Source organism: Aotus nancymaae, unplaced genomic scaffold (genome assembly GCF_030222135.1).
Source record: "Aotus nancymaae isolate 86718 unplaced genomic scaffold, 86718_ANA_hifiasm-v0.15.2.pri h1tg000076l, whole genome shotgun sequence".
Lineage (NCBI taxonomy): Eukaryota > Metazoa > Chordata > Mammalia > Primates > Aotidae > Aotus > Aotus nancymaae.
In genome coordinates this window covers 5387411-5411222 of record NW_026988491.1, presented here as the reverse complement: position 1 = coordinate 5411222, position 23812 = coordinate 5387411, and the positions used below count along the sequence as shown (strand labels likewise).

The following is a 23812-nucleotide window of genomic DNA, read 5'->3' as shown; positions in this document are numbered from 1 at the left end:
CCCTGATCCTCCCAGCCCTGGTGGGCCCTCTTCACTCAAACATCCCCTTCCTCAAGGACAGTTGAGGCCTGCAGGACTGAGAGTGGTTGGCCTCTGACCCAGGTCTCTCCCTATCTGTCCTCAGTTCCGGGAGAACATCCAAGATGTGCTATTTGCCCTGCCCAATCCTGATGACTACTTCCTCCTGCACTGGCTCCGAGGTAAGGATAGAGGGTGGGCTGGGGTAGGGTCAGTGGCATGAAAGAGGAATGTACCTAGTGAGTGTAACAAATTACTCCAAAACATAGCCATTTAAAATAACTGCAAACATTTATTATCTCTCATGATTTCTATGGCCAGGAATTGTGGAGAGGCTTAGTGGCTTGGTTCTGACTCAGGGTCTCTCATGAGGTTGCAGTTAAGATACCCATCAGGGATACAGTCATCTGAAGGTTTGGCTGGGGCAGAAGGATCTGCTTCCAAGTTATTAAATGTATCCAGCAAGTCTGTGCTGGCTGTTGGCAGGAGGCTGCAGGAGGCTTCAGTTCTTCCTCACAGGGGCTGCTTGAGCCTCCTCAGAACATGGCAATTGGCTTCCACCATGAATAATCCCAGTGAGCAGGGAGGAAGTAGTGATGTCTTTACAATGAAGCTTTCTGAGTCACATTCCATCATTTCATTTTTTTTTTTTTTTTTTGAGATGGAGTCCCACTCTGTCACCCAGGCTGGAGTGCAATGGCATGATCTCAGCTCACTGCAACCTTCGTCTCCAAGGTTCAAGTGATTCTCCTGCCTCAGCCTCCCGAATAGCTGGAAGTAGCTGGGATTCATGTGCCACCAGACCCAGCTAATGTTTATATTTTTAGTAGAGACGAGGTTTTGTCATGTTGGCCAGTCTGGTCCCAAACTCCTGACCTCAGGTGATCTACCCATCTCAGCCTCCCAAAGTGCTGGGATTATAGGCACGAGCCACCTCGCCCGGCCAAATTTCATCATTTCTATGGCAATGTATCAGGTACACAGCTCGGCCCTGCTCAGCGTGGGAGGGAACTGTCAAAGACAAAGTTGCAACAAATTTGGATTGAAGATCTCAATTATCTCTATTGCAATTCTAGAATCAGACAACATTTCATATTATGAGATAGAATAAGTGTTCCAAAGAGTCGAGCAGAGTAGTTTGGCTTTATAGACAGAAAAGGGGCTGAAGAAAGCAGAAACAAAACAAAAAGCAGATCTATCATTTCAAAGCTACAATTCTTTTCTGGTAAGTCAAGGACAGGGAGATAGAACCATAGAAAGATAACTGATTGGTTAACATCAGGTGATTTCAGGTTACTCTTTGCTGTAAGGTTTAAAACAGAGCACTTGGTCTACGGCAGTACCACCCTGAACACGCTGGATCTTGTCTGATCTCGGAAGCTAAGCAGGTCAAGCCTAGTTAGTACTTGGATGGGAGACTGCCTGGGAGTATGGGGTCCTGCAGGCTCCTGGCTTCCCCTCCCTCCCTCTTTCCCCCTTTAGCCAGGCATGGTGGTGCATGCTTGTAACCCCAGCTACTCGGGAGGCTGAAGAATTGCTTGAACTTGAGAGGTGGAGGTTGCAGTAAGCCAGGATCATTCCACTGCACTCCAGCCTGGGCGACAGAGTGAGATTGTCTCAAAAAAATAAAATAAAATAAAATAGCATTAATAGAAAATTTGAAATCTAGTATAGCTGACAGATCAGGAAATAATTACCATGAAAAGATAGTTTATTACTTACAGTTCCCAAGAGGAAGGGACAGTGTGCCATGCGGGGAGGAGGAGGAGTTCCCAGGAAGGCATCAGGACCGAAGATGACCCAGATGAGAGGGAAAAACTCCAGGCAAAGTGACTTTCCTTTTATAATGGTTCCTGCAGGAAGGAACTGGTGAGGCAGGGTAAGCAAGCTTAATTAAAATTTCCTAGTTTGAATAATTTCAGTGGGCTCCGTGGAATAGGGGCTGTCACTAGCTGCTGGTATCTTGCCCTGGGGTGATTACAGCAGGTGGCTAGTGGCCTGGATTGTGAGAGTCTGATAAAGGAGGTGGTTGGAAGATGGTTTATATCAGTTGGTTTGCATTCCAAAAGTGCATTTGTGGGCAAGTTGCTATATCTCTAGGAGAGCCAGGCCCTCCAGGATCAGCAAAACCTCAGATGTTAAAGCATGCAGAAAATAGAAGACACGGCTCAAACAGTTCCCTGCAGGCAGCCGGCAATGCTGCTCCAAATGGAACTCCAAGCTCAGTTTCCCGTCTAGAAAGAATTTTAAACTCTCCATTCCGTCTTCCGCATACCCGTTTCCTCCCACTGTTACGGCACCTGAGAATCTGCTTGAGCTCTGGATCTTCATCCAATCTCCTGATTAAGATTTCAGATTGGCCGGGAGCAGTGGCTTACACCTTAGCACTTTGGGAGGCTGAGGCACGTGGATTGCTTGAGGCCAGGAGTTCGAGACCAACCTGGGCAACATGGCAAAATCCTGTCCCTAAAAACATACAAAAATTAGCCGGGTGTGGTGGCAAGTGCCTGAAGCTACTTGGGAGGCTGAGGTGGGAGAATCTCTGGGACCCAGGAGGCAGAGGTTGCAGTGAGTTGAGATCGCACCACTGCACTCCAGCCTGGGCAACAAAGCAAGACCCTGTCTCAAAAAAAAAAAAGAAAGATGTCAGACTGAGCCTCACACGAGGTCAGCCCACAGTCCTACTAGAACCTTGTCCTGCGATCAGGCCTCTTTGGATCTGGCTATGCCATCAGCTGAGATTCTTTCTAAGAATCCTGTCACTCATATGTTGTCCCAGCTTGTTCTCAATGTGGCAGCCCCAGGTGACAGCCAAAGTACTTCCCTAATTGCCTACTTTGCAGGAATCCTGTCCAAAAATGGAAATACGGCCATTCAGCAGCACTTGCTCTCCCCCAGCCCCTCCCCCAGCAGCCACTGATCTGTTCGTCCCTACACTTCTGATTTTTTCCAGAATTCTATATAAATAGAATCGTGCAATATCTAGCCCTTTGATTCTTGCTTTATTTAGTTGGTACAATGCCTCTGAGATTCATTCACTTTGTTGCATGTGTTAATATTTAGTTGCTTTTAGTTACTGAGTAATATACCGCTGTATGGATGGACCACACTGTTTATCCCTTCCCTTGTTAAAGGCTTTTTGAGTTGCTTCCAGTGTAGGGGTGATGATGAATAAAGCTTTTATCAGCATTCATGTACAGATTTTTTGTGATCACTTCTCTAGGGTATCAATACCCAGGAGTAGAGTCCCTCTGGGAGCTATGGGAAGGGTACGTTTAATGTCATGGGAAACTGACAAGCTGTTTTGCACAGAGGTTGCACCATTTTCCCACAAGCAGCATGTGAGCATTCCAGTTGCTTCCCATCCTTGTCTGGTGCTGTCAGTTATTCTGATATTAATAATTCGAATAGGTCTGTGGTTAATGTGGTTTTAATTTACATTGCTTCAATGACTAGTGATGCTGAGCATCTTTTCATGAACACAAAAAAGGCATGGTCAGCTGGGTGTGGTGAATCTCACACCTGTAATTCCAGTTCTTTGGGAGGCTGAGGCGGGAAAATCACTGGGGCCCAGGAGTTCACTGTCTCTGTAGAAGAAAAGAAAAAGGAAAGGGAAGGGAAGAAAAAAGGAAGGAAAGGAAAGAAAGAAAGAAGGAAATGAGAGGAGAGGAGAGGAGTGGGAGGGGAGGAGAGTCGAGGGGAGGGAAAGCAAGGGCAGGGAAGGGAAGGGATGAGAATGAAAGGGGAGGGAAGGGAAGGGGAGAAAGGAAGGAAGGAAGGGAGGAAGGAAGGGAGGGAGGAAGGAAGGGAGGGAGGGAGGGAGGGAGGAAAGAAGGAAGGAAAAGAAAGAAAGAAAGAGAAAGAGAAAGGGGAAAGAAATAGAAGGGGAAGGGAAGGGGAAGGGGAGAAGAAGGGAAGGGAAGGAGAAGGGAAGGGGAAGGGAAGGGAAGGGTAAAGGAAAGATAGAAAAGGGCCTGGTGTGTGAGATGAGACAGGCCGTTGTTCCAGGGCTGTTTCTGGGACTCACTGTGTGGTTTTGGCTGGTGATCGGACCTCTCTAAGCCTCTGTTTCCTCCTGGCAAATGGGTGAGAGAGTACCTGCCTCATACAGTGGTTGCTGTAAGGATAAAGGAGATTCCACAGGCACCAGCAAGCCTCTGGGGGATGGCAGCCTCTATTGGGAGCTGATAACTGTGTTGGAGCCCACCAGGGAGCCATGCTGCCCTGTCCCACAAGCTTCCTCCATGCATCTTGCTCTCACCTTCCTGTGCTTGCCCTGGCTGCCCTCCAGGCCCCGCTGAGGTGCCCCCAGTTCTGACCTCAAGGTGCACTCTGGGCCCGATGCCCTCCCTGATCTCCTCCCATCTGGCTGCCAGCTCCACCAGCAGTGTGGGCCAGCCCTGCCCCTGGTCTCTTGCATGTAGCCTCAGAGACTCCCTTATGCCTGCCCCAGAATTCAGCCTTCCCACCTGCCCTGTTTCTGGATAGTTCCAAGGGTGCCTGCTGTTTCCAGGTTATGTGAGGCTGGCTCCCCTCACCCTGCAGAGACCCCTCGTCTGGATTCAGGGCTCCAGATTCAGGGCATGTGTCTCTGTGGCCTTTGTGTAGCCTCTGCTGGTTCCATATCTACCGGCTTCCACTGCCATTAGCTTGTGAAGTTATATGACTTTCCATAGACTCTTCCTTTTTTTAATTTTAATTTTTTAGAAACAGGGCCTCGTTCTGTCACCCAGGCTGGAGTGCAGTAGCATGATCATAGCTCACTGCAGCCTCAAACTCCTGGGCTCAAGCAATCCTCCCACCTCAGCTTACCAACTAGCTGGGACTACAGACGCACACAACCATGTCCAGTTAATTTTTTATTTTTTTTGAGATGGAATCTTTCTCTGTCTGTCACCCAGGCTGGAGTGCAATGATGCCATCTTGGCTCACTGCACCCTCTGCCTCCCGGTTTCAAGTGATTCTCCTGCCTCAGCCTCCTGAGTAACTCAGACTGCAAGCACGCGCCACCACACCCGGCTAATTTTTCTATTTTTAGTAGAGACAAGGTTTCACCACGTAGGCCAGCCTGGTCTCAAACTCCTGACCTCGTGATCTGCCTGCCTCAGCCTCCCAAGGTGCTGGGATTATAGACAAGAGCCACTGCTCCCAGCCCCAGTAAATTTTTTAAATTTTTGTAGAGACAGGGTCTCACTCTGTTGCCCAGGCTGGTTTCTAACTCGTGGCCTCAAATGATGCTCCCGCCTCGGTCTCCCACAGTAGTCCACGCCCAGCCAGGCGCTTCCCTTTGAATGGTGTGCGCATGTGGAAGAATCACTGGCGTGATACTGAATCCATGGCGTGGTATCCATGGAAGTTCAATAAGCACTGTGGAGCGGTGACACAGACAGCAGCTGCCCACGTGGGCCCTGGACATCAGGTAAACCGTCTTCAGCTCTCAGTATACACACTCCATGGGTGGGCACGACCTTGGCCATGGTGATGATGACTCTAGCAGCTGGGCAGGCAGCCCCTTGTGCATACTCCAGCTTAGTGGCAGCCCCCACTAAAGGGAGGGGGAGGCCTGGGTCTCTGCTCTGGAAGAACAGATAGGCCCTTGATCAGGAGCTAGGTGGGCTGCTGGCCTGAAAAGCCTCTCGCTAGATGAAGCCTTGGTAGTACACACAGGGCCTCCTGACATTTACCACCTAGAGTTCTCCACTAACAACCTCAAGCTCTGCGCTGGTGCACAGCATGGAGTAGCTATTGCATCATGAATGAATTAATGAATGAGTGAATGAATGAATGAGAGATGTCAAATTCCTGTGGCTCGGCTGAGCATGAGGCTCTGATGAATTGCAGGACGCTCTGCTAAGGGATTCGTCTTCTGCACCACACCCCCCAGGGCCTCCTGTCTGATCCACAGCCACTTGGGCCTTGGCCTCAGGCTGGGTGCCAAGGACGCCACTGAGAGCCGGACCCTCATGTCCCACAGCCGGTACTCAGCAGGCAGCAGTTTCCTGGGCCAGCCTAACCACCATAGCAGACCTTTGTGGCTGAGCCTCCCACAGTTCAGGCTTCAGGGAGCTCCTAGTCCCCTTTCCAAGGACGGGGGAGACTGGTGTGGCTCTCCTGGGACTGGGAGGATCACCCTACGGCTCCTGCCTCCTCAAGTGTTTTCCATCCAGCCCTTCATCCCGCCTCCCCTCTGCCTCACTCCTGAGATTAACCTTGCCCTCCGAGGGCCCCTTCCTTCCCGTCTTTCTGTACCCTGTCACTGAGTGCATTCTGTCAAAAGGAGCAGGCTGAGCCTCTTAGGGTCTGTGTCCTGATACTGTCCCAACAGGGTGACCAGGGTGGGAAGACACAGGAACTCCAGGGTACTAGGCTCTTTTTGTCTTTCTTTCTTTCTTTCTTTCTTTCTTTTTTTTTTTTTTTTGAGGCAGAGTCTCTATCTGTTGCCCAGGCTGCAGTGGTGTGATCTCAACTCACTGCAACCACTGCCTACCAGGTTCAAACTATTCTCCTGCCTCAGCCTCCTGAGTAGCTGGGACAACATGCTCATGCCACCATACTCAGCTAATTTTTTGTATTTTTAGTAGAGATGGTGTTTTACTGTGTTAGCCAGGATGGTCTCAATCTCCTGACCTCATGATCTGCCCACCTCAGCCTCTCAACTTGCTGGGATTACAGGTGTGAGCCATCACGCCTGGCCTTTTTTTTTTTTTTCTTTCCTTACTCTGTTGCCCAGGCTGGAGTGCAGTAATGTGGTCTCGGCAATCTGCTTCAAGGCTCCATGTCCCCTGCAATGTAGAATTAATTGGTTAATAACTTGGAGTCGTAACACCAAGAAATGTCTAATGACAATTTTATGGTTTCATTTGGGCCTATTCAGATAACAACTCCATCAAAATAGTAAAGTGCTAATTTTGAAACTCAAAGAAGATGTCAAAGTGTGCAACTGTAACCCTATGCTGTAACCATGTGACTACACTCTAGGAAGATATAAAAGCAAGAACAGAAAGAATCAATCCACAGATTAATTTCAGGTGGGATGTTTAGGAATAGATTTAAATATAAGTGTAGTACTAATTTTGGGGACCATTGGATTTCTGCATTATTGCTGTTCAAGATGAGGCAGGAGGCAGGATTCAACTTCAGGGGCAGGGCTTGGACACTGGACCAAATTGAGGACAAGCTAAAACAGGGCCGGGGTGGAAGCAGCTTTCCATTAGACGTGACCACCAGTGTGTCACATGAGTTCACCATTGCCATAATAACACTTGGGAGTTACTGCCCCTTTCCATGGCAATGACTCCATGACCCAAAAGTTACTACCCCTTCCCTAGAAATTTTTGCATAAACCACCCCTTGATCTTCATGTTATTAAAAGTGGGTATAAATGTGACTGCAAAACTGCCCTGAGCTGCTACTCCCTGCCTACGGGGTAGCTCCACTCTGCAGGGGCAGTCACAGAGCTGCAACACTGCCTCTTCAATAAAGCTGTTTTCTTCTACCTCCAGCTTGCCCTTGAATTAGTTCCTGGGCAAAGTCAAGAACCCTCAAAGGCTAAGCCCCACTTTAGAGCTTGCCTGCCCTGCATCAAAGTTATTTGAAATTCTCAAAACAATCAGCTGTAATGACTTTGTAATTTACAGGTAGAACATAATGTCCACAGACCAGGCGCCAAGCAATACCCAGCCCTTAATACTCCCTGCGTGAGCTTGCTGACAGAGATCTGGTGTGGAGCAAAGGTAAGGCGCTGACCTCTCCCTGCCCACGGCTTGCTCCTACAAGGTCCACTCTCACACCCACCATGAATCTTTGCCACAGCTATCAGACCAGTTTCCCTGCTCTGAAGTTCTGCTATTCCCAGGTCATTCTTCAGATCAGGCTCAGGGTTATCTTCCAGGCACAGGAGGCATCACATCGGTCTCTTCCTTTCAAACTTTCCATGGCTCCCCACCACTGAGAGGGGATGGCCCAAAGTTCCTTGGTGACCTACCCTCAATTTTTTTTTTTGGAGACGGAGTCTTGCTCTATCACCAGGCTAGAGTGCAGTGGTGTGATCTTGGCTCACTGCAACCTCCAACTCCCTGGTTCAAGCAATTCTCCTGCCTCAGTCTCCCAAGTAGCTAGGATTAGAGGCACATGCCACCACGCACAGCTAATTTTTGTATTTTTAGCAGAGATGGGGTTTCACTATGTTGGCCAGGATGGTCTCGATCTCCTGACCTCATGATCTGCCCACCTTGGCCTCCCAAAGTACTGGGATTATAGGCATGAGCCACTGTGCCCAGCCTACCCTCAATCTTTTTAAGTACGCTGCCTTCATGACATTTCTCCTCTCTCTGACCTCTGTGAGTTTCTTTGGGTGGTCACCTCTACCCAGAATGTCCTCCTCCCATTTCTACCTTAGAGGCCCAGCCGAAATGCCATCTCCTCTAGGAGACCTTCCAGGAGCCCCCAGTGCAGTGCTGTTGCTTAGCCCTCTCCTGGAACACACTATCTTCAGGGAGCCAGGATAGTGTGGTGGTTAAGGGCAAGAGGCCTTGGGTACAGATGGATAAGGTTTCAAATCCTGGCTCAGGCTGTTACCAGCCTCAGAGCTCAGTCTCTGCACCTGTAAAGTAGGGCCATGGGTACCACGGTGAGCGTGGCAGATGTGGTGAGAGTTAAGGGGGTGAGTCAAACTCACCACAAGCAATGCCTAATGAAAATCATACTATGAAAAAGAAGAGAAGGGTTCTGTTTGAGCTTTTAGCCAAGAGGTCTGAGGACATGAGGAGGCATTAACTGGGCAGTGTGTGGAGAGGGAACAGTGTGTCCAAAGGCCCTGTGGTAGAGGAAAGCATCAGGGGGAGATTGAATGGCCCCATATACTCCTGACCTGGTGCCCTGTGGCTTGGGAAAGGCCAGGGACTTGCTGGCTTTTTCTTTTTATTTTTTGGGATGAAGTTTTGTTCTTGTTGCCCAAGCTGGAGTGCAATGGCGTGGTCTCAGCTCACTGCAACCTCTGCCTCCTGGGTTCAAGCGATTCTCCTGCCTCAGCCTCCCAAGTAGCTGGGATTACAGGCACCCACCACCATGCCCGACTAATTTTTTGTATTTTTAACAGAGACAGGGTTTCGACATGTTGGCCAGGCTGGTCTCAAACTCCTGACCTCAGGTGATCCACCCGCCTCGGCCTTCCAAAGTGCTGGGATTACAGGCGTGAGTCAGCGCACCCAGCCTTTGTTTTTGGACAGGGTCTTGCTCTGTTGCCCAGGCTGGAGTTAAGTGGCACAGTCATAGCTCGCTGCAGCCTCAAACTCCTGGGCTCGAGTGAGCCTCTCACCTCAGATCCCCCAAGTAGCTGGGACTATAGGTGCTTGCTATCCTATTGACTAATTTTTTTTCCTTTTTGAAGAGATGTAGTCTCACTGTGTTGCCCAAGGTGGTCTCAAACTTCTGGCCTCAAGCAATCCTCCCGCCTTGGCCTCCCAAGGTGCTGGGACTATAGGCATAAGCCACTGCACCCACCTCCTCCTGGCTTTTTTTTTTAGACGGAGTTTCACTCTTATCGCCCAGGCAGGAGTGCAGTGGCGCAATCTCAGCTCACTGCAACCTCTGCCTGACATCTTGACCTCAGGTGATCCACCCACCTCGGCCTCCCAAAGTGCTGTGATTACTGGCATGAGCCACCGCGACCGGCCTCCTCCTGGCTTTCGTAGGGAAAGAAAGAAGTCTAAGTGTGGCCCGAGGGCCCCTGAACCCTAACCCACCTTTTTCCCTGGTCCCAGGACCTTAAAGCAGCTGGTTAGATTCCCCTTCCCCCTCCCTCTCTCTCCCAGGCCCTAGTGGCCATCTCCCTTCCTTGGGGAGTTAGGGAGGGCATGGCCACACCAGGCCCCTCCTTTCCCTGAAGTCACCCTGGATTGGTGAGGGGAGCCAAGAAAACTCCTTTGATTAGGCCTGAGAGCCTCGTCTCCACCTCCCAGTCAGGCCCAGGTGTGAGGCTGCCCTGCCCCGGGCACCTGTGTCAGGCAGCTTCTTCCCGGCCTTCTCCCCAGAGTCACTCAAGCCAAGTCCTACATATTTGGAGGAGCGTCCCGTGGCATCTGTCTGGTCAAGACATCCTCAGGGAGAGGCTGATGCAGCTTTGATGCAGGGGCAAAGCCCCGTGTCACTTCCCACAATGCATGTCATTCACCCCACAGCGTTCTCTCCAGCTGGCAGGTCACCAGCTTTAATGAGGGCTGTCAGCAGGGGGCCTGCGGCTGATGAACAATCCCAGAAACTTTAGAAACACCAGGAAGGTGGGAGAGAGAGGCATCACAGTGTGTGGGCATTAAGATGTGGGATGCAGGTTGCATACCATAACAGCGCCATCATCATAGTCGAGCTTCTCAGCTCATGGGTCTCCCCAGACCTCCTGGTTAAAAGCTCAAACAGCTCATGGATCAGGAGGGACTGTGGTCATGAGCCACATTCCGGAAGGCCGGAGGAGAAGGGCACCCCCAAACAACTGGCACCCAGATGGCTAGAACTAAAGTTCCCCATGCCCGGAACAGCTGAAGTTTGAAGGAAGCATCTGTGTGCTGCAGGCTCAGGGGAGGATGTCTGCCCTGTGTTGGAGAGAGCGGGACATGAGAGTGACCTACAACCAGGGGAACTCAGCCGGCAGAAGGACACGGCATAGTGATGAGCGCCAGGGCTCCAGTCCTGGCTTTGCTGCTTGCTGGATATGAGGCCTCAGGAGGCTCTTCGAGCTTCAGTTTCCCAGCCCGTAAAGGGGGTAAAGTACCGACTGCACAGCGCAGTCAGGAGGGTTAAATGCACTAACGCTGTGCGGTCCTCTATGGCAACCACTCATCCTATGAGTGCACTAGGACTCCTGTAACACAGGGACCGTGCTGAGTGGCTTGAACAACAGAATTTTATTCTCAGAATTCTGGAAGCTGGAAGTCCCAGATCAAGGTGTCAGCAAGGTTGTTTCCTGCTAAGGACTGTGAGGAAGGTTCTGTTCCACATCTCTCCCCTAGCTTCTGATGGTTGGCCAGCAATCTGTCGTGCCCCTGACTTGTCTTATAGATGCATCACACCACAATCTCGGTTTTCGTCTCATGTGATGTTCTCCCTATGTGCGTGTCTCCCCATCTGCATCCAAATGCCACCATTTATAAGGACATACTGGGCTAGGGGCCCATGCTACTCCTGTATGATCATAATTACATCTGCAATGACCTGTTTCCAAGTAAAGTCATGTTCTAAAGTACCAGGGAATAGGACTTCAACATGAATTTAGTGGGAGACATATGTGGCTTATTGAACACTCACTCAAAATGTGGCTAGTTACAATTGAAATGTGCTGTATTAAATACACATAGGATTTCAGACTTAGTACAAAAAAAGAATGCAACATACTATTAATTATTAATGAGATAATTAACATATTGATCAGGTTAAAATGATAATATTTTGGATATATTTTTTGTTGTTATTTTTGAGACAGAGTCTTTCTCTGTTCCCCAGGCTAGAATGCAATGGAGTGATCTCAGCTCACTGGAACCTCTGCATCCTGGGTTCATGCAATTCTCCTGCCTCAGTCTCCCAAGATGCTGAGATTACAGGCACCCACCATCATGCCCAGCTAACTTTTGTATTTTTGTAGAGACTGAGTTTCACTTTGTTGGCCAGGCTGGTCTTGAACTCCTGACTTCAGGTGATCCCCCCGCCCCCGCCTTGGCCTCCCAAAGCGCTGGGATTATCGCCGTGAGCCACTGTGCCGGGCCTGATATATTATTAAAATAAATTTTTTGTTTTAAGATGGATTCTCGCTCTGTTGCTGAGGCTGGAGTGCATTGATGTGATCATAGCTCACCGCAGCCTTAAACTCTTGGGCTCAAGCAATCCTCCCACCTCAGCCTCCCAGGTAGCTGGGACCACAGGTGCGAGTCACCACATCTGGTAAATTTTTTCTGGCTAATTTTTTAAAAAATGTTTTTTAGAGACAAGGTCTTGCTTTGTTGTCTAGGCTGGTCTTGAACTCCTGGCCTCAAGTGATCCTCCCACCTTAGTCTCCCAAGCAACTGAGATTACAAGTGCAAGTCACCACTGCCTGCTTAGAATGAATTTTTACACAGCTCTAGAGGATTTGAAGTTGTCTGTGTGGCTTGTATTATTTTTCCACTGGTCAGCCCTGAGCTATAATAATATTTACAAACCCTTAGAGATAACCGGGTAAGTAGAAAGTACCTGTAAGTGCTAGTTAAATAAAAATTTCTCTTGGGAGGTAATTTGTTACCTCTGGTATTTCAAACTATGACTTTTTCCACTCCTCAGAAACTGGGAAAAGTTGGAGCAAATTTATTTAAAATAGATTTTCTTTTTGAGACAAGGTCTCTCTCTGTTGCCAAAGCCGGAGTGTGGTGTCATAAACCTGGCTCGCTTTAGCCTCAATCTCCCAGGCTCAAGCAAACCTCCTGCCTCAGCCCCTGGTGTAGCTGGGACCACAGGTATGTGCCACCACACCTAGCTAATATTCTGATTTTTTGGAGAGATGGGGTCTCACTTTGTTGCCCAGGCTGGTTTTGAACTCCTGGACTCACGTGATCCTCCCTCCTCAGCCTCCCAAGTAGCTGGGACTATAAAAGCATGCCACTGTGCCTGGCTAATTTTTTAATTTTTGTAGAGACGAGGTCCCACTATGTTACCGAGACTGGTCTCGAACTCCTAGCCTCAAGAGATCCTCCCACCTCAGCCTCCCAAAGTACTGGGATCACAAGCATTAGCCACTATGCCCAGGCTATTATCATTTTCTTAAAGGATTTTGTGTGTGTGTGTGTGTGTGTGTGTGTGTGTGTGTGTGAGTGTTTGATGATTTTTCAGAGAAAAAATGCATCTCATTACTTGAATACACATTTCGTTAATGACTCTGGAGACTGGGCATTCATCCACTTGATAAATACACACTGAGCATTTTCATTTCTAAGAATTGGTGCTTTGAATCATTTGCCCATTTATTTCTTAGTGCCTTCCTATTTTTCTTATCAACTTGAATTTTTGTACATTTTATTTTTCCCAAATTTCCATCAGCAAATACTGACATATGCCTTTTTTTTTTTTTTTTTTCTGAGATGGAGTCTAGTTTTGTCTCCCAGGCTGGGGTGCACTGGTGCAATCTCAGCTCACTACCACCTCTGCCTCTCGGGTTCAAGTGATTCTCCTGCCTCCACCTCCTGAGCGGCTGGGATTACAGGCACACGTCACCACCCCTGGGTAGTTTTTGTACTTTTTTGTATTTTTTTTTTTTTTTGAGACGGAGTTTCGCTCTTGTTACCCAGGCTGGAGTGCAATGGCGCGATCTCGGCTCACCGCAACCTCCACCTCCTGGGTTCAGGCAATTCTCCTGCCTCAGCCTCCTGAGTAGCTGGGATTACAGGCACGCGCCACCATGCCCAGCTAATTTTTTGTATTTTTAGTAGAAACGGGGTTTCACCATGTTGACCAGGATGGTCTCAAACTCCTGACCTCATGATCCGCCTGCCTCACCCTCCCAAAGTGCTGGAAATTACAAGTGTGAGCCACCACACCCAGCCCTGCCGAATGTCTTAATTCTGTTTCTTGTTAAATACATTCTTGTATTTTGTAGCCAAATCAATTCATTTTCCCTTTGTGATTATGTCATTGCTTTCAAACACAGACCATGCGCTTCCAGAGATGTGGGGTCACTTTTACTTTCTTTTAGCATTTTTTATGATTTACTTTCTTTTTCTAAAAATATATTTTAAATCTCTCTAGGGCAAACGATGTTCAAATTAAATATAATGCAAGTCACAAATGTGATCCATACATGTAATTTTATTTTATTTATTTATTTATTTTTAAGACCGAATCTCTCTCTGTCACCCAGGCTGGAGTGCAGTGGTGCGATCTCAGCTCACTGCAAACTCCACCTCCCAGGGTCAAGTGATTCTCCTGTCTCAGCCTCCCAAGTAACTGGAATTACATGCACACGCCATCATGCCTGGCTAATTTTTCTATTTTTAGTAGAGACGGGGTTTCACCATGTTACTGAGGCTGGTCTCAAACTCCTGGGCTCAAGCAATCTGCTCACCTCACCCTCTCAAAGTACTGGGATTACAGGTGTGAGCCACCATGCCCGGCCCATATATGTAACTTTAAATCTTTCCAGTGGCTACTTTTTTTTTTGAGATGGAGTCTCGCTCTGTCTCCCAGGCTGGAGTGCAACGGTGCAATCTCAGCACACTGCAAGCGATTCTCCTACCTCAGCCTCCCGAGTAGCTGGGATTACAGACGAGCACCACCACATCCAGCTAATTTTTGTATTTTTAGTAGAGACGGGCTTAACCATGTTGGCAAGGCTGGTCTCAAACTCCTGACCTCCGGTGATCCTCCTGCCTTGGCCTCCCAAAGCGCTGGGATTACAGATGTGAGGCACCACTCCCAGCCCCAGTGGCTACATTTTTTTTTTTTTTTTTTAAGTAAAAGGGATAGGTAGGGGCACAGGGGATTTTTAGGGCAGTGAAACTATTCTGCGTGATACCACAATGGTGGACATATGTCATTATAGATTTGTCAAAACCCAGAGAATATCCAACACCAAGAGTGAGCCCTAATGTAAACTAAGAACTTTGGGTGATATCAGCGTGTCAGTGTAGGTTCATCAATTGCAGCAAATGGACCTCTCTGGAACCAGAGATTGTGTATGTGTGGGGACAGCAGATATGTGGGAACTCTACACTTTCTGCCCAGCTTTGATGTGAATTTAAGACATATAAGTTGGACACGGTAGCTAATGCCTGCAATCCCAGCACTTTCGGAGGCCGAGGTGGGAGGATCGCTTGAACTCAGGAATTTGAGACCAGCCTGGGCAACATGGCAAAACCATGTTTTGTATTTTTCTACAAAAAAATACAAAAATTAGCCAGCTGTGGTGACGCACACCTGTGGTCCCAGCTACTGGGAAGGCTGAGGCAGGAGCATTGCTTGAGCCAGTGGGGCAGAGGTTGAAGTGAGCAGAGATCGTGCCACCGCAGGTGCAGTGGCTCATGCCTGTGATCCCAGCACTTTGTAAAGCTGAGGCGGGCGGATCACCTGCGGTCAGGAGTTCAAGACCAGCCTGAACAACATGGAGAAACCCTGTCTTTACTAAAATACAAAATTAGCCAGGCGCGGTGGCGCATGCCTGTAATCCCAGCTACTTGGGAGGCTAAGGCAGGAGAATCACTTGAACCTGGGAGGAGGAGGTTGTGATGAGCTGAGATCGCACCATTGTACTCCAGCCTGGGCAACAAGAGCGAAACTCCATCTCAAAAATAAAATAAAAAATAAAATAATAAAAACTATTAAAAAGTCAAAACAAACAAGTGAAAGTACTTTTAATAACATATTTTATCATCCCAATATATTCAAAAATATCATTTCAATATGTAATCATTTATATAAAATTAATTAATGAGGCTAGGAGCAGTGGCACACACCTGTAATCCCAGCAATTTGGGAGGCTGAGGCAGATGGAATGGCTTGAGTTCAGGAGTTTGAGACCAGCCTGGCTAACATGGTGAAACAATATGTCTATTTAAAAAAAAAAAAAATTAGCCAGGTGTGGTGGGGTGACACTGTAGTCCAGCTACTTCAGAGGCTGAGGTGGGAGGATCACTTGAGCCCATGAGGTCAAGGTCATGTCCCCTCTACTCCTCTCTTGAAAATTCACATCCAGCCAACTTCTGTTGTTTTTTTTTTTTTTTTTTTTTTTGAGACAGAATCTGGCTCTGTTGTCCAGACTGGAGTGCAGTGGCAGGATCTTGGCTCATTGCAGCCTCAACCTCCCAGGTTCAAGTGATTCTTGTGCCTCAGTCTCCCAAGTAGTTGGGACTACAGGCACAGACCACCATGCCCAGCTAATTTTTGTATTTTTAGTAGAGACAGGGTTTCACCATGTTGGCCAGGATGGTCTCGAACTCCTGACCTCAAGTGATCCACCTGCCTCGGCCTCCCAAAGTGCCAGGTGCCAGGATTACAGGCATGAGCCACCGCACCCAGCTGAACTTTTTTTCCTGCTTTTCCTGGTGATCTCCACTTGGCTCTCTTGTGTCAGCCAGAGTGACCTCTTGGCTCTCCGTCCGCTCTGTCATTCCTCCCAGGGCTTCTGTCAGTCCTCGGCTGCCACCTCACATTCCTCTGCCTTCGGACTGTGGCTCTCACCCAGGAGCTCCACACCTGGGTCATCTCAGGATCTCCACCCCTACAGCTCCCAGCTCTGGTGACAGCCTCAGTAATAACAACATTATGAAATAGATTCCTAACAGCCAGCACTTACTGAGTAGGCAACACCAGGCATTCTGCTGACCCAGGGTGTGTCCTCTTATCCTTCCAACCGTCTTGAGGGCAGGAACCATTTTGCACATAAAGCTGTCCTATCCGTCAGTGAGCAGACAGGTCCCAGGCTGTGCTCAAGGCCAGGGGAAGGAGCTTAGGGGTCCTTAGACAAAAGCCCTGGGGCTCCTAGAGGGTTGAGCACTTTGGCCTGGTGTGGTGGTTGATATCCCTAATCCCAGCACTTTGGGAGGCAGAGGAGGGAGGATTGCTTGAGGCCAGGAGTTCCAGACCAGCCTGGTCAGCATAGCAAAACCCCATCTCTATTTTATTAAAAATAAGAAAAGTTGTTTGTTGTTTGTTTGTTTGTTTGTTTGTTTTTATTTCTTCTATTTTGCTGGGAAGGGGCGAGTTCCCTTTCCTGCCACCTGCGAACAGGTAGGAGCCCCGGCAGTGAGGAGACTTGGAGGTGGGGTGCCTCCAGCTGCCCCAGACTCGAGGCTGTGCTCCAGACCCCTCTCTGGGCGGGTCACCTCCCTGTCCCAGGTAGGGTGCCCTTGGTGACCTAAGCAAAAATCCTCGAGGGGAGGAGATAACTGGGCGGGGCGGGGCGGGGCAGGCCCAGCGCCTCTCTCTCCCGTCGGGGCGGGACCAACATCTGGCACTGCAGGCAAAACCAGGCGGCGGCGGCGGCCACGAGGCCAGGCGACGGCCCGGAGGACCTGCCCCCCGCGCCCTTCTGCGCCCGCAGGCACCATGAGCGGCCGAGTCGGGGACCTGAGCCCCCAGCAGCAGGAGGCGCTGTCCAGGGTGAGGCGCGTAGCGGGCTGGGAGGATTGGGGAGGGGCCCTGAGCAGCCTGGCGCTGCGGAACCCGGCTGGAGCCCCCATTGTACGGACGGGAACAACGAGCCTGGAGAGAGCGTCTCTGTTGGCTGCTCTCCCGTCCGGCGCGAGATTGCTGAGGCCGCTAGGTGCAGCACGCGGGACAAGAGTCCATCTCTGAGGGACTTGGGGCCGAATCCAGTCTTCTGACCTTGCCTGCTCCCCATCACCCGGCCCTGGCCCTTGTTCCCCGGTTGTGGGGGAGGGGGTGGTGCTGCCATCCGGCTGCGGGGGCAGCCTTGGGTAGACAGACTCCTAGATTTCATGCCCAGATTGCAACATTTGTTTGTTTGGTTTCTCTTTGCGATTTGTCCTCAGGGCCCAAGCTTCCCTATCTTTAATTTTTATTTATTTATAATTTTTTTTGACGGAGTCTTACTCTGTCACCAGGCTGTGCTATCTCGGCTCACTGCAATCTCCGCCTCCCGGGTTCAAGCGATTCCCCTGCCTCGCCCTCCCGAGTAGCTGGGACTACAGGCGCACACCACCAACGCCCGGCTAATTTTTTGTAGTTTAGTAGAGACGGGAGTTCACCATGTTGGCCAGGATGGTCTTGATCTCCTGACCTCCTGATCTGCCTGCCTCGGCCTCCCAAAGTGCTGGGATTACAGGCGTGAGCCGCTGTGCCCGGCCTTTATTATTATTATTATTATTATTAAAAAGAGATGGAGGCGGCCAGGCGCTCACGCCTGTAATCCCAGCACTTTGGGAGGCTGAGGCAGGTGGATCACCTGAGGTCAGGAGTTCGAGACCAGCCGGGGCAACATGGCGTAACCTGTCTCTATTTTAAAAATACAAAAAATAGCTGGGCGTGGTGGCAGGCGCCTGTAGTCCCAGCTACTCGGGAGGCTGAGGCAGGAGAATCGCTTGAATCTTGGAGGCAGAGGTTGCAATGAGCTGCGATCACGCCATTCCACTCCAGCCTGGGTGATAGGGACTCCATCTCAAAAAGAGAGAGAGAGAGAGAGAAATGGAGGGGTCTTTTTGGGGAGGTGACCTTGAGATAGTCCTACAGGCTGTGCCTGAAGTGTCACAGCCATGGAGAAAGGAGAGAGTGTCCAGGAATTAGATATCACAGCAACAATGTGGTTTTTGATAGCCAAGGATTTGAAACTGACTTTGAGGTTGGGGGAGAGGAGGTGTCACAGCCAGGCGAGGTGATGGGGGCTCACACTTCGGCCCTATGAAAGGCAGCTTAAGAGTTATGGGGGAAATGATGTGTTTCAATGCTCCTGCCCTTCGGAAAGGCCCTCCAGGGAGAAGAGAGAACCCTGGGAGGAGACTGGTCCCCAGGGGAAAGAGGGCCCTCAGGGGAAATAATGGGGTCCCCAGTGAAGGAGGGGCCCTCAGGTGAGGAAGGTGGGGGTCTCCTGGTGAGCCCTCTCCCTCCCCACTGGTGGTGGCCTCTGGGAAGCCCCAGGCACTGTGCTCCTAGTGGGAGCTGTTTTTGGAGGTTTTCTGGTCTTTGGAGGTGAACTATGATGTAGATGCCCGTGCGCCAGAGAGCTTTAAATGATATGAAGAAATTATTCTTATATCTTACATTATTTAAAAGTAGTGAATGTGGCTGGGCAAGGTGGCTCACGCCTGTAATCCCAGCCCTTTGGGAGGCCGAGGCGGGTGGGTCACTTGAGGTCATGAGTTCGAGACCAGCCTGGCCAACATGATGAAACTTGTGTTTACTTAAAAAAAACACAAAAATTAGCCAAGCATGACAGCCTATGCCTGTAGTCCCAGCTACTCGGGAGGCTGAGGCAAGAGAATTGCTTGAACCCTCAAGGTAGAGGTTGCAGTGACCTGTACTCCAGCTTGGCAACAGAGCAAGACTTCGTCTCAAAAAAAAAAAAAAAAAAAAGTAGTGGATGCTTGTTATTTTTTGAATTTGGGGAAAAGAGAAAAGTAGGAAGAAGGGAGAGGTCGCCCATGGTCCCAGAGGTCTGGACAACCAAGTCTAGGAGCATCTTCTTCTAGTTCCTTCCCAAGTTCAGTTTCAGCACCTCTGGTGCACTGCTTTCCTGCCAGTGGCATCATGATAAGATGAGTTTTCTCCCAGTCACTCCTCACCCTTCCCAGCACCTGCTTAGTGGCTTTCTCTTCCACTTGTCCCCATTCCATGGGGGGCATGGCCCCCTAGGGTGGCTCTTCCTGACCTTGACACTTCCTTTCTGCGTCCCTGGGAAAGATTTTCCACCCCCTCAGCCTCAGTTTCATCTGCAAAGCAGGAATGTGATCTTTGCCCCACCTGCCTCAGGGCCTGCCTTGAAGTTCAAAGGAGGAAACCCACTAACCTGACGGGGCTGAGGGGTGCAGAGTTATTGCTTCTCAGGGGTCACCACTCTTCTCCAACCCCCAAGTAACACTTCCTCCTGAACCCAGAGGCTGCAGCTGTTGGTGCAGGAACCTCCATCCCAGGGGCCTGTTCAGATTATTATAGCAGGTGCTATTGCTGACTGGAGTCGATTAAACTGATTTTTCTTTTCTTTTTCTTTCTTCTTTCTCTCTCTCTTTTTTTTTTTTTTTTTTTTTTTTTGAGACCGAATCTCTGTTGCCCAGACTGGAGTGATGCAATTATAGCTCCCTGTGACCGCTGCCTCCCAGGCTCAACTGATCCTCCCACCTTAGCTTCCTGAATAGCTGGGACTATGTGTGTGTGCCACTATGTCCGGCTACTTTTTGTATTTTTGTAGAGAAAGTGTCTCGCTATGCTGCCCAGGCTGGTCTTAAATTCATGGGCTCAAGCAACCCTTCTGCCTCAGCCTCCCAAAGTGCTGGATTACAGACAGGAGCTGCCGTGCCCAGCCTCACATTTCTAATCCCAAATTTGGATTCACAGATTCATCTTCAAACCCAGCCCTTGGCTTTAGTCTGTTAGTCCCAGGGAAGTGAGGTCTCCTCTCTTTCTCAGACCCAAGCCTCAGACTTAGACGCAAACTCCTAATGACATCCTTCAACTCTGTCAGGAGAAAAAGGCGTGCTTCCTCCCCCACAGTCCTGATAAGGCATTCCTGGCTTCTCTTTCAGCCCCTGTCTGTTGACCTCCGCTTGTGTTTTTTTTCCACCAAGTTCCACTGTCCAGGGCGTCAGGCAGTCCACGCTGGCTGAGCGCTCACATTTATCTGACACCTGCTTGGAGCCAAGTCTGCTAAATGCATTACGTGCACAAACTCCTTTGATTGGCACAAGTTCATTATTATCCCCATTTCACAGATACGGAAACGGAGGCTCAGAGAGGTTTGGTAACTTGCCTCTAAATCTAAACCCTTAAGATGCAGTATCAGGGACAACATTCCTAAAACCATCTAGCTGGCCTGCATCAGAAGCACCCAGGGATCTTTGTGAAAAATAAGGCTGTCAGCTGGGCACAGTGGCTCACGCCTGTGATCCCAGCACTTTGGGCAGCCAAGGCGGGTGGATTGTTTGAGCCAAGGAGTTCAAGAGCAACCTGGGCAATATGGCAAGACCCCATCTCTACAACAAATATAAAAATTAGCTGTGCATTGTGGTGTGTGCCTGTGGTCCCAGCTACTTGGGAGGCTGAGTTGGGAGGATCTATTGAGCCCAGGAGGCAGAGGTTTCAGTGAGCCAAGATCACGCAAGTACACTCCAGCTTGGGCAACAGAGTGAGACCCTATCTCAAAAATAATAACAATAAAATAAAAATTTTAAATAGGATGCCAGGGCCCCACCTTAGACATGCAGAATGGGAGCCCTGCATGTAAGGTGCCCCCACATTTTGAGAAGGACCCAACACTTTTTCCTATGTTGGGCTGGAGGGTGCCCTATTTTCAGATGGCAAAGTCGTTTGGGGGAGCGCCCTGCAGGGCCTCCAGGTGAGGCTGACTGGCAGATGAGGTGGGAAGGGTTGGGGGTGGGGTTGGTGGCTCCTGAGGTCAAGAGAGCCCCACTGACTATCATTTCCTCCCCCACTCAGTTCCGGGAGAACCTCCAGGACCTGCTGCCCAGAGTGCCCAATGCTGATGACTACTTCCTCCTGCGCTGGCTGCGAGGTGAGGCTGGCAGGGGTCAGGGGAGGTAGAGAGGGAGGGAAGGAAGGAGGGTCTCAGGGGAGAAGTGGGGACTTTGGGGAATGGAGCTGTAAAGTAAAGAACACACAGGCTCTGGAATCAGCTTGCTTTGACTAGAATCCGAGCAAGACTCTGCCTCAAAAAAAAAAAAGATAATGAAAAGTCAGATACCATTCAAAACAGCAACAAAGCCCATAAAATAACCCAGCAGTTTATTCTAGAAGACACAAGACCTATACAGAAAAAATCTTTAAATCTCTGAAGTATATAGAACTGCCCTGCTCAGTTTGATACCCTCTAGCCACATGTAACTATTACAATTAACTTAAATTAAAACTCCAGGTCCTAAGTCACACTTGCCACGTTTCAGTTGCTCTGTAGCCTCAGGCAGCTAGCGGCTACCATAATGAGCAGCTCAGGTATAGGACATTTCCATCATCACAGAACGTTATCTTGGACAGAATTGGCACAGAAGATGATTTTAACAAATATATAGCTTAGAGCAAAGATTGGTCAGGTGAACTTGGTGGCTTGTCTTCAAATATTTGCAGAATTGCCACACTGACAAGGGATTACTTATATTTGTTTGACCTCTGAGGACGGGGCTGGAATCATCAGAGGGCAGATTTGGGTTCAGTCAAAGCTGCTGAGAAATGGAATGATAATGCCTTCTGTGGTAATGAACTCCCCATCATGGGAGATAATCAAGGCTGAGCTATTGCATTGGGAGTTTTTTGTTTTTGAGACATGGTCTTACCCTTTCGCCTAGGCTAGAGTACAGTGGTGCGATCTTGGCTCACTGCAGCCTCCTTCTCCCAGGTTCAAGCGATTCCCATGCCTAAGCCTCCCGAGTAGCTGGCCTATAGGTGTGCACCACCATGCCCAGCTAAGTTTCGTATTTTTAATAGAGACAGGGTTTCACTATGTTGCCCAGGCTGGTCTCGAACTTCTGACCTCAAGTGATCTGCCTGCCTCGGTATCCCAAAGTGCTGGAGTTACAGGTGTGAGCTACCACGCCTGGTCAGGAGTGATTTCCGGAGCTGGTTCATGATCAGAGCAGAGGAGGCCTGGAGGGCGTCTCAGATCCCTTCCATTTCAAAATCTCTGACCCTGCATATTGTTTCAGCTCCATGAGTGAACAAATTCCTCCTCGAGTGGACAAATTACTCCCCCTAATTAGTCCTCCGTGAGCCAAGGGTCTCAGAAAGCAACAGTCAAAGCATTTCTAAAACAGAGCATCGTGTTTTCAATGGAAGTGTATGTGTTTCTTTAAAACAGGTAATCATGATAGCTACAGTTTATTGAGAACCTACTGTGAGCCAGGTACTGGGCCAAGCACTTTATATATTTTATCTCATGTTGTTCTCTGAATAACTGAAAAAGATAGTGTTCTCATTTAACTGATTTAAAAAAACTAAGGCTCAGAGAAGATAAGTGACTTGCTCAAGGCTGCACAGGAAATAAAAGGGCAATACTAGACTTTAAAGCCCCAGTCTGTGTGAATCCAAACCCCACGCTCCCCACCAGCCCTAACACTGTGCAGGTGGCAGCGGGTCTCTGCTTCCTGAGGGACATCAAATACAGGCTAGACTGGCCTCCAGAAAGTTTTAAGAAGACTGGAAACTGAACTCAAGGGCTCTCCAAAGTCTTCTAGAGGATTAGAGATCCTTAACTCTTTAAAAAACATGTCTTGTGGTAGAGTTCACAGCCAATTGTAGCAAAAAATATTTTTTTTCTTTTTTTTTTTTTTGAGACGGAGTTTCGCTCTTGTTACCCAGGCTGGAGTGCAATGGCAGGATCTTGGCTCACCACAACCTCCGCCTCCTGGGTTCAAGCAATTCTCCTGCCTCTGCCTCCCAAGTAGCTGGGACTACAGGCGTGCTCCACCACGCCCAGCTAATTTTTTTGTATTTTTAGTAGAGATGGGGTTTCACCATGTTGACCAGGATGGTCTCGCTCTCTTGACCTCGTGATCCACCCGCCTCAGCCTCCCAAAGTGCTGGGATTATAGGCGTGAGCCACCGCGCCCGGCCACAAAAAATATTTTAAAAGAAAAGAAAACATTTCTAGGTTAGGCACAGATGCCCACGCCTATAATCCCAACACTTTGGAAAGCTGAGGCAGAAGGACTGCTTGAGGCCAGGAGTTCAAGACCAGCTTGGGAACATAACAAGATCTCCATCTCTACAAAAGAAAAAAAAAAAATCTAAAAAAATTAGCCGGGCATGGTGGCGTGGGCCTGAAATCCCAGCTACTTGGGAAGCTGGGGTAGGAGGATCACTTGGGCCAGAGGCCACAGTAAGCTTTGATCACATCACTGCACTCTGGCCTGGGCAACAGAGCCAAGAGCCTGTCTCAAAAAACAAACAACTATTTCTGGATTTTCAATGGATTCTTGGGGTGTCAGGAAAAGGCTGGGGACACCTTAGCTATTAACTCACGAATTTTTAGGGAATGGCTCTTTCTAGATCTAATCCTGTGCTTCCACTTAGCTCATCTTCTTCTTGCAGCTCAAGACTTTGACCTGCAGAAATCCGAGGACATGCTCCGGAGGGTAAGCATCTATGATCCCTACTGTCCTGCCTT

General features: G+C 49.2%; 1 protein-coding gene across 6 annotated transcripts in view; it reads left to right on the top strand.

Moving 5' to 3' along the window:
- Positions 1 to 23812, top strand: part of LOC105730284 (SEC14-like protein 4) — a 38983-nt gene that overhangs the window by 7029 nt on the left and 8142 nt on the right. For 2 of the 6 annotated variants that reach the window (XM_064367897.1, XM_021665680.2), the window contains 4 exons: positions 125 to 200; positions 7656 to 7751; positions 21133 to 21208; positions 23737 to 23780. In XM_064367897.1, the coding sequence (XP_064223967.1) occupies positions 144 to 200; positions 7656 to 7751; positions 21133 to 21208; positions 23737 to 23780 (273 nt within the window). In that variant the 5' untranslated portion in view covers positions 125 to 143. Of the gene's footprint in view, positions 1 to 124; positions 201 to 5316; positions 5438 to 7655; positions 7752 to 16349; positions 16864 to 16987; positions 17128 to 21132; positions 21209 to 23736; positions 23781 to 23812 lie in introns of those variants that run through there. The other 4 variants (XM_012471378.2, XM_021665679.2, XM_064367899.1 and 1 more) reach the window with 3 other exon arrangements.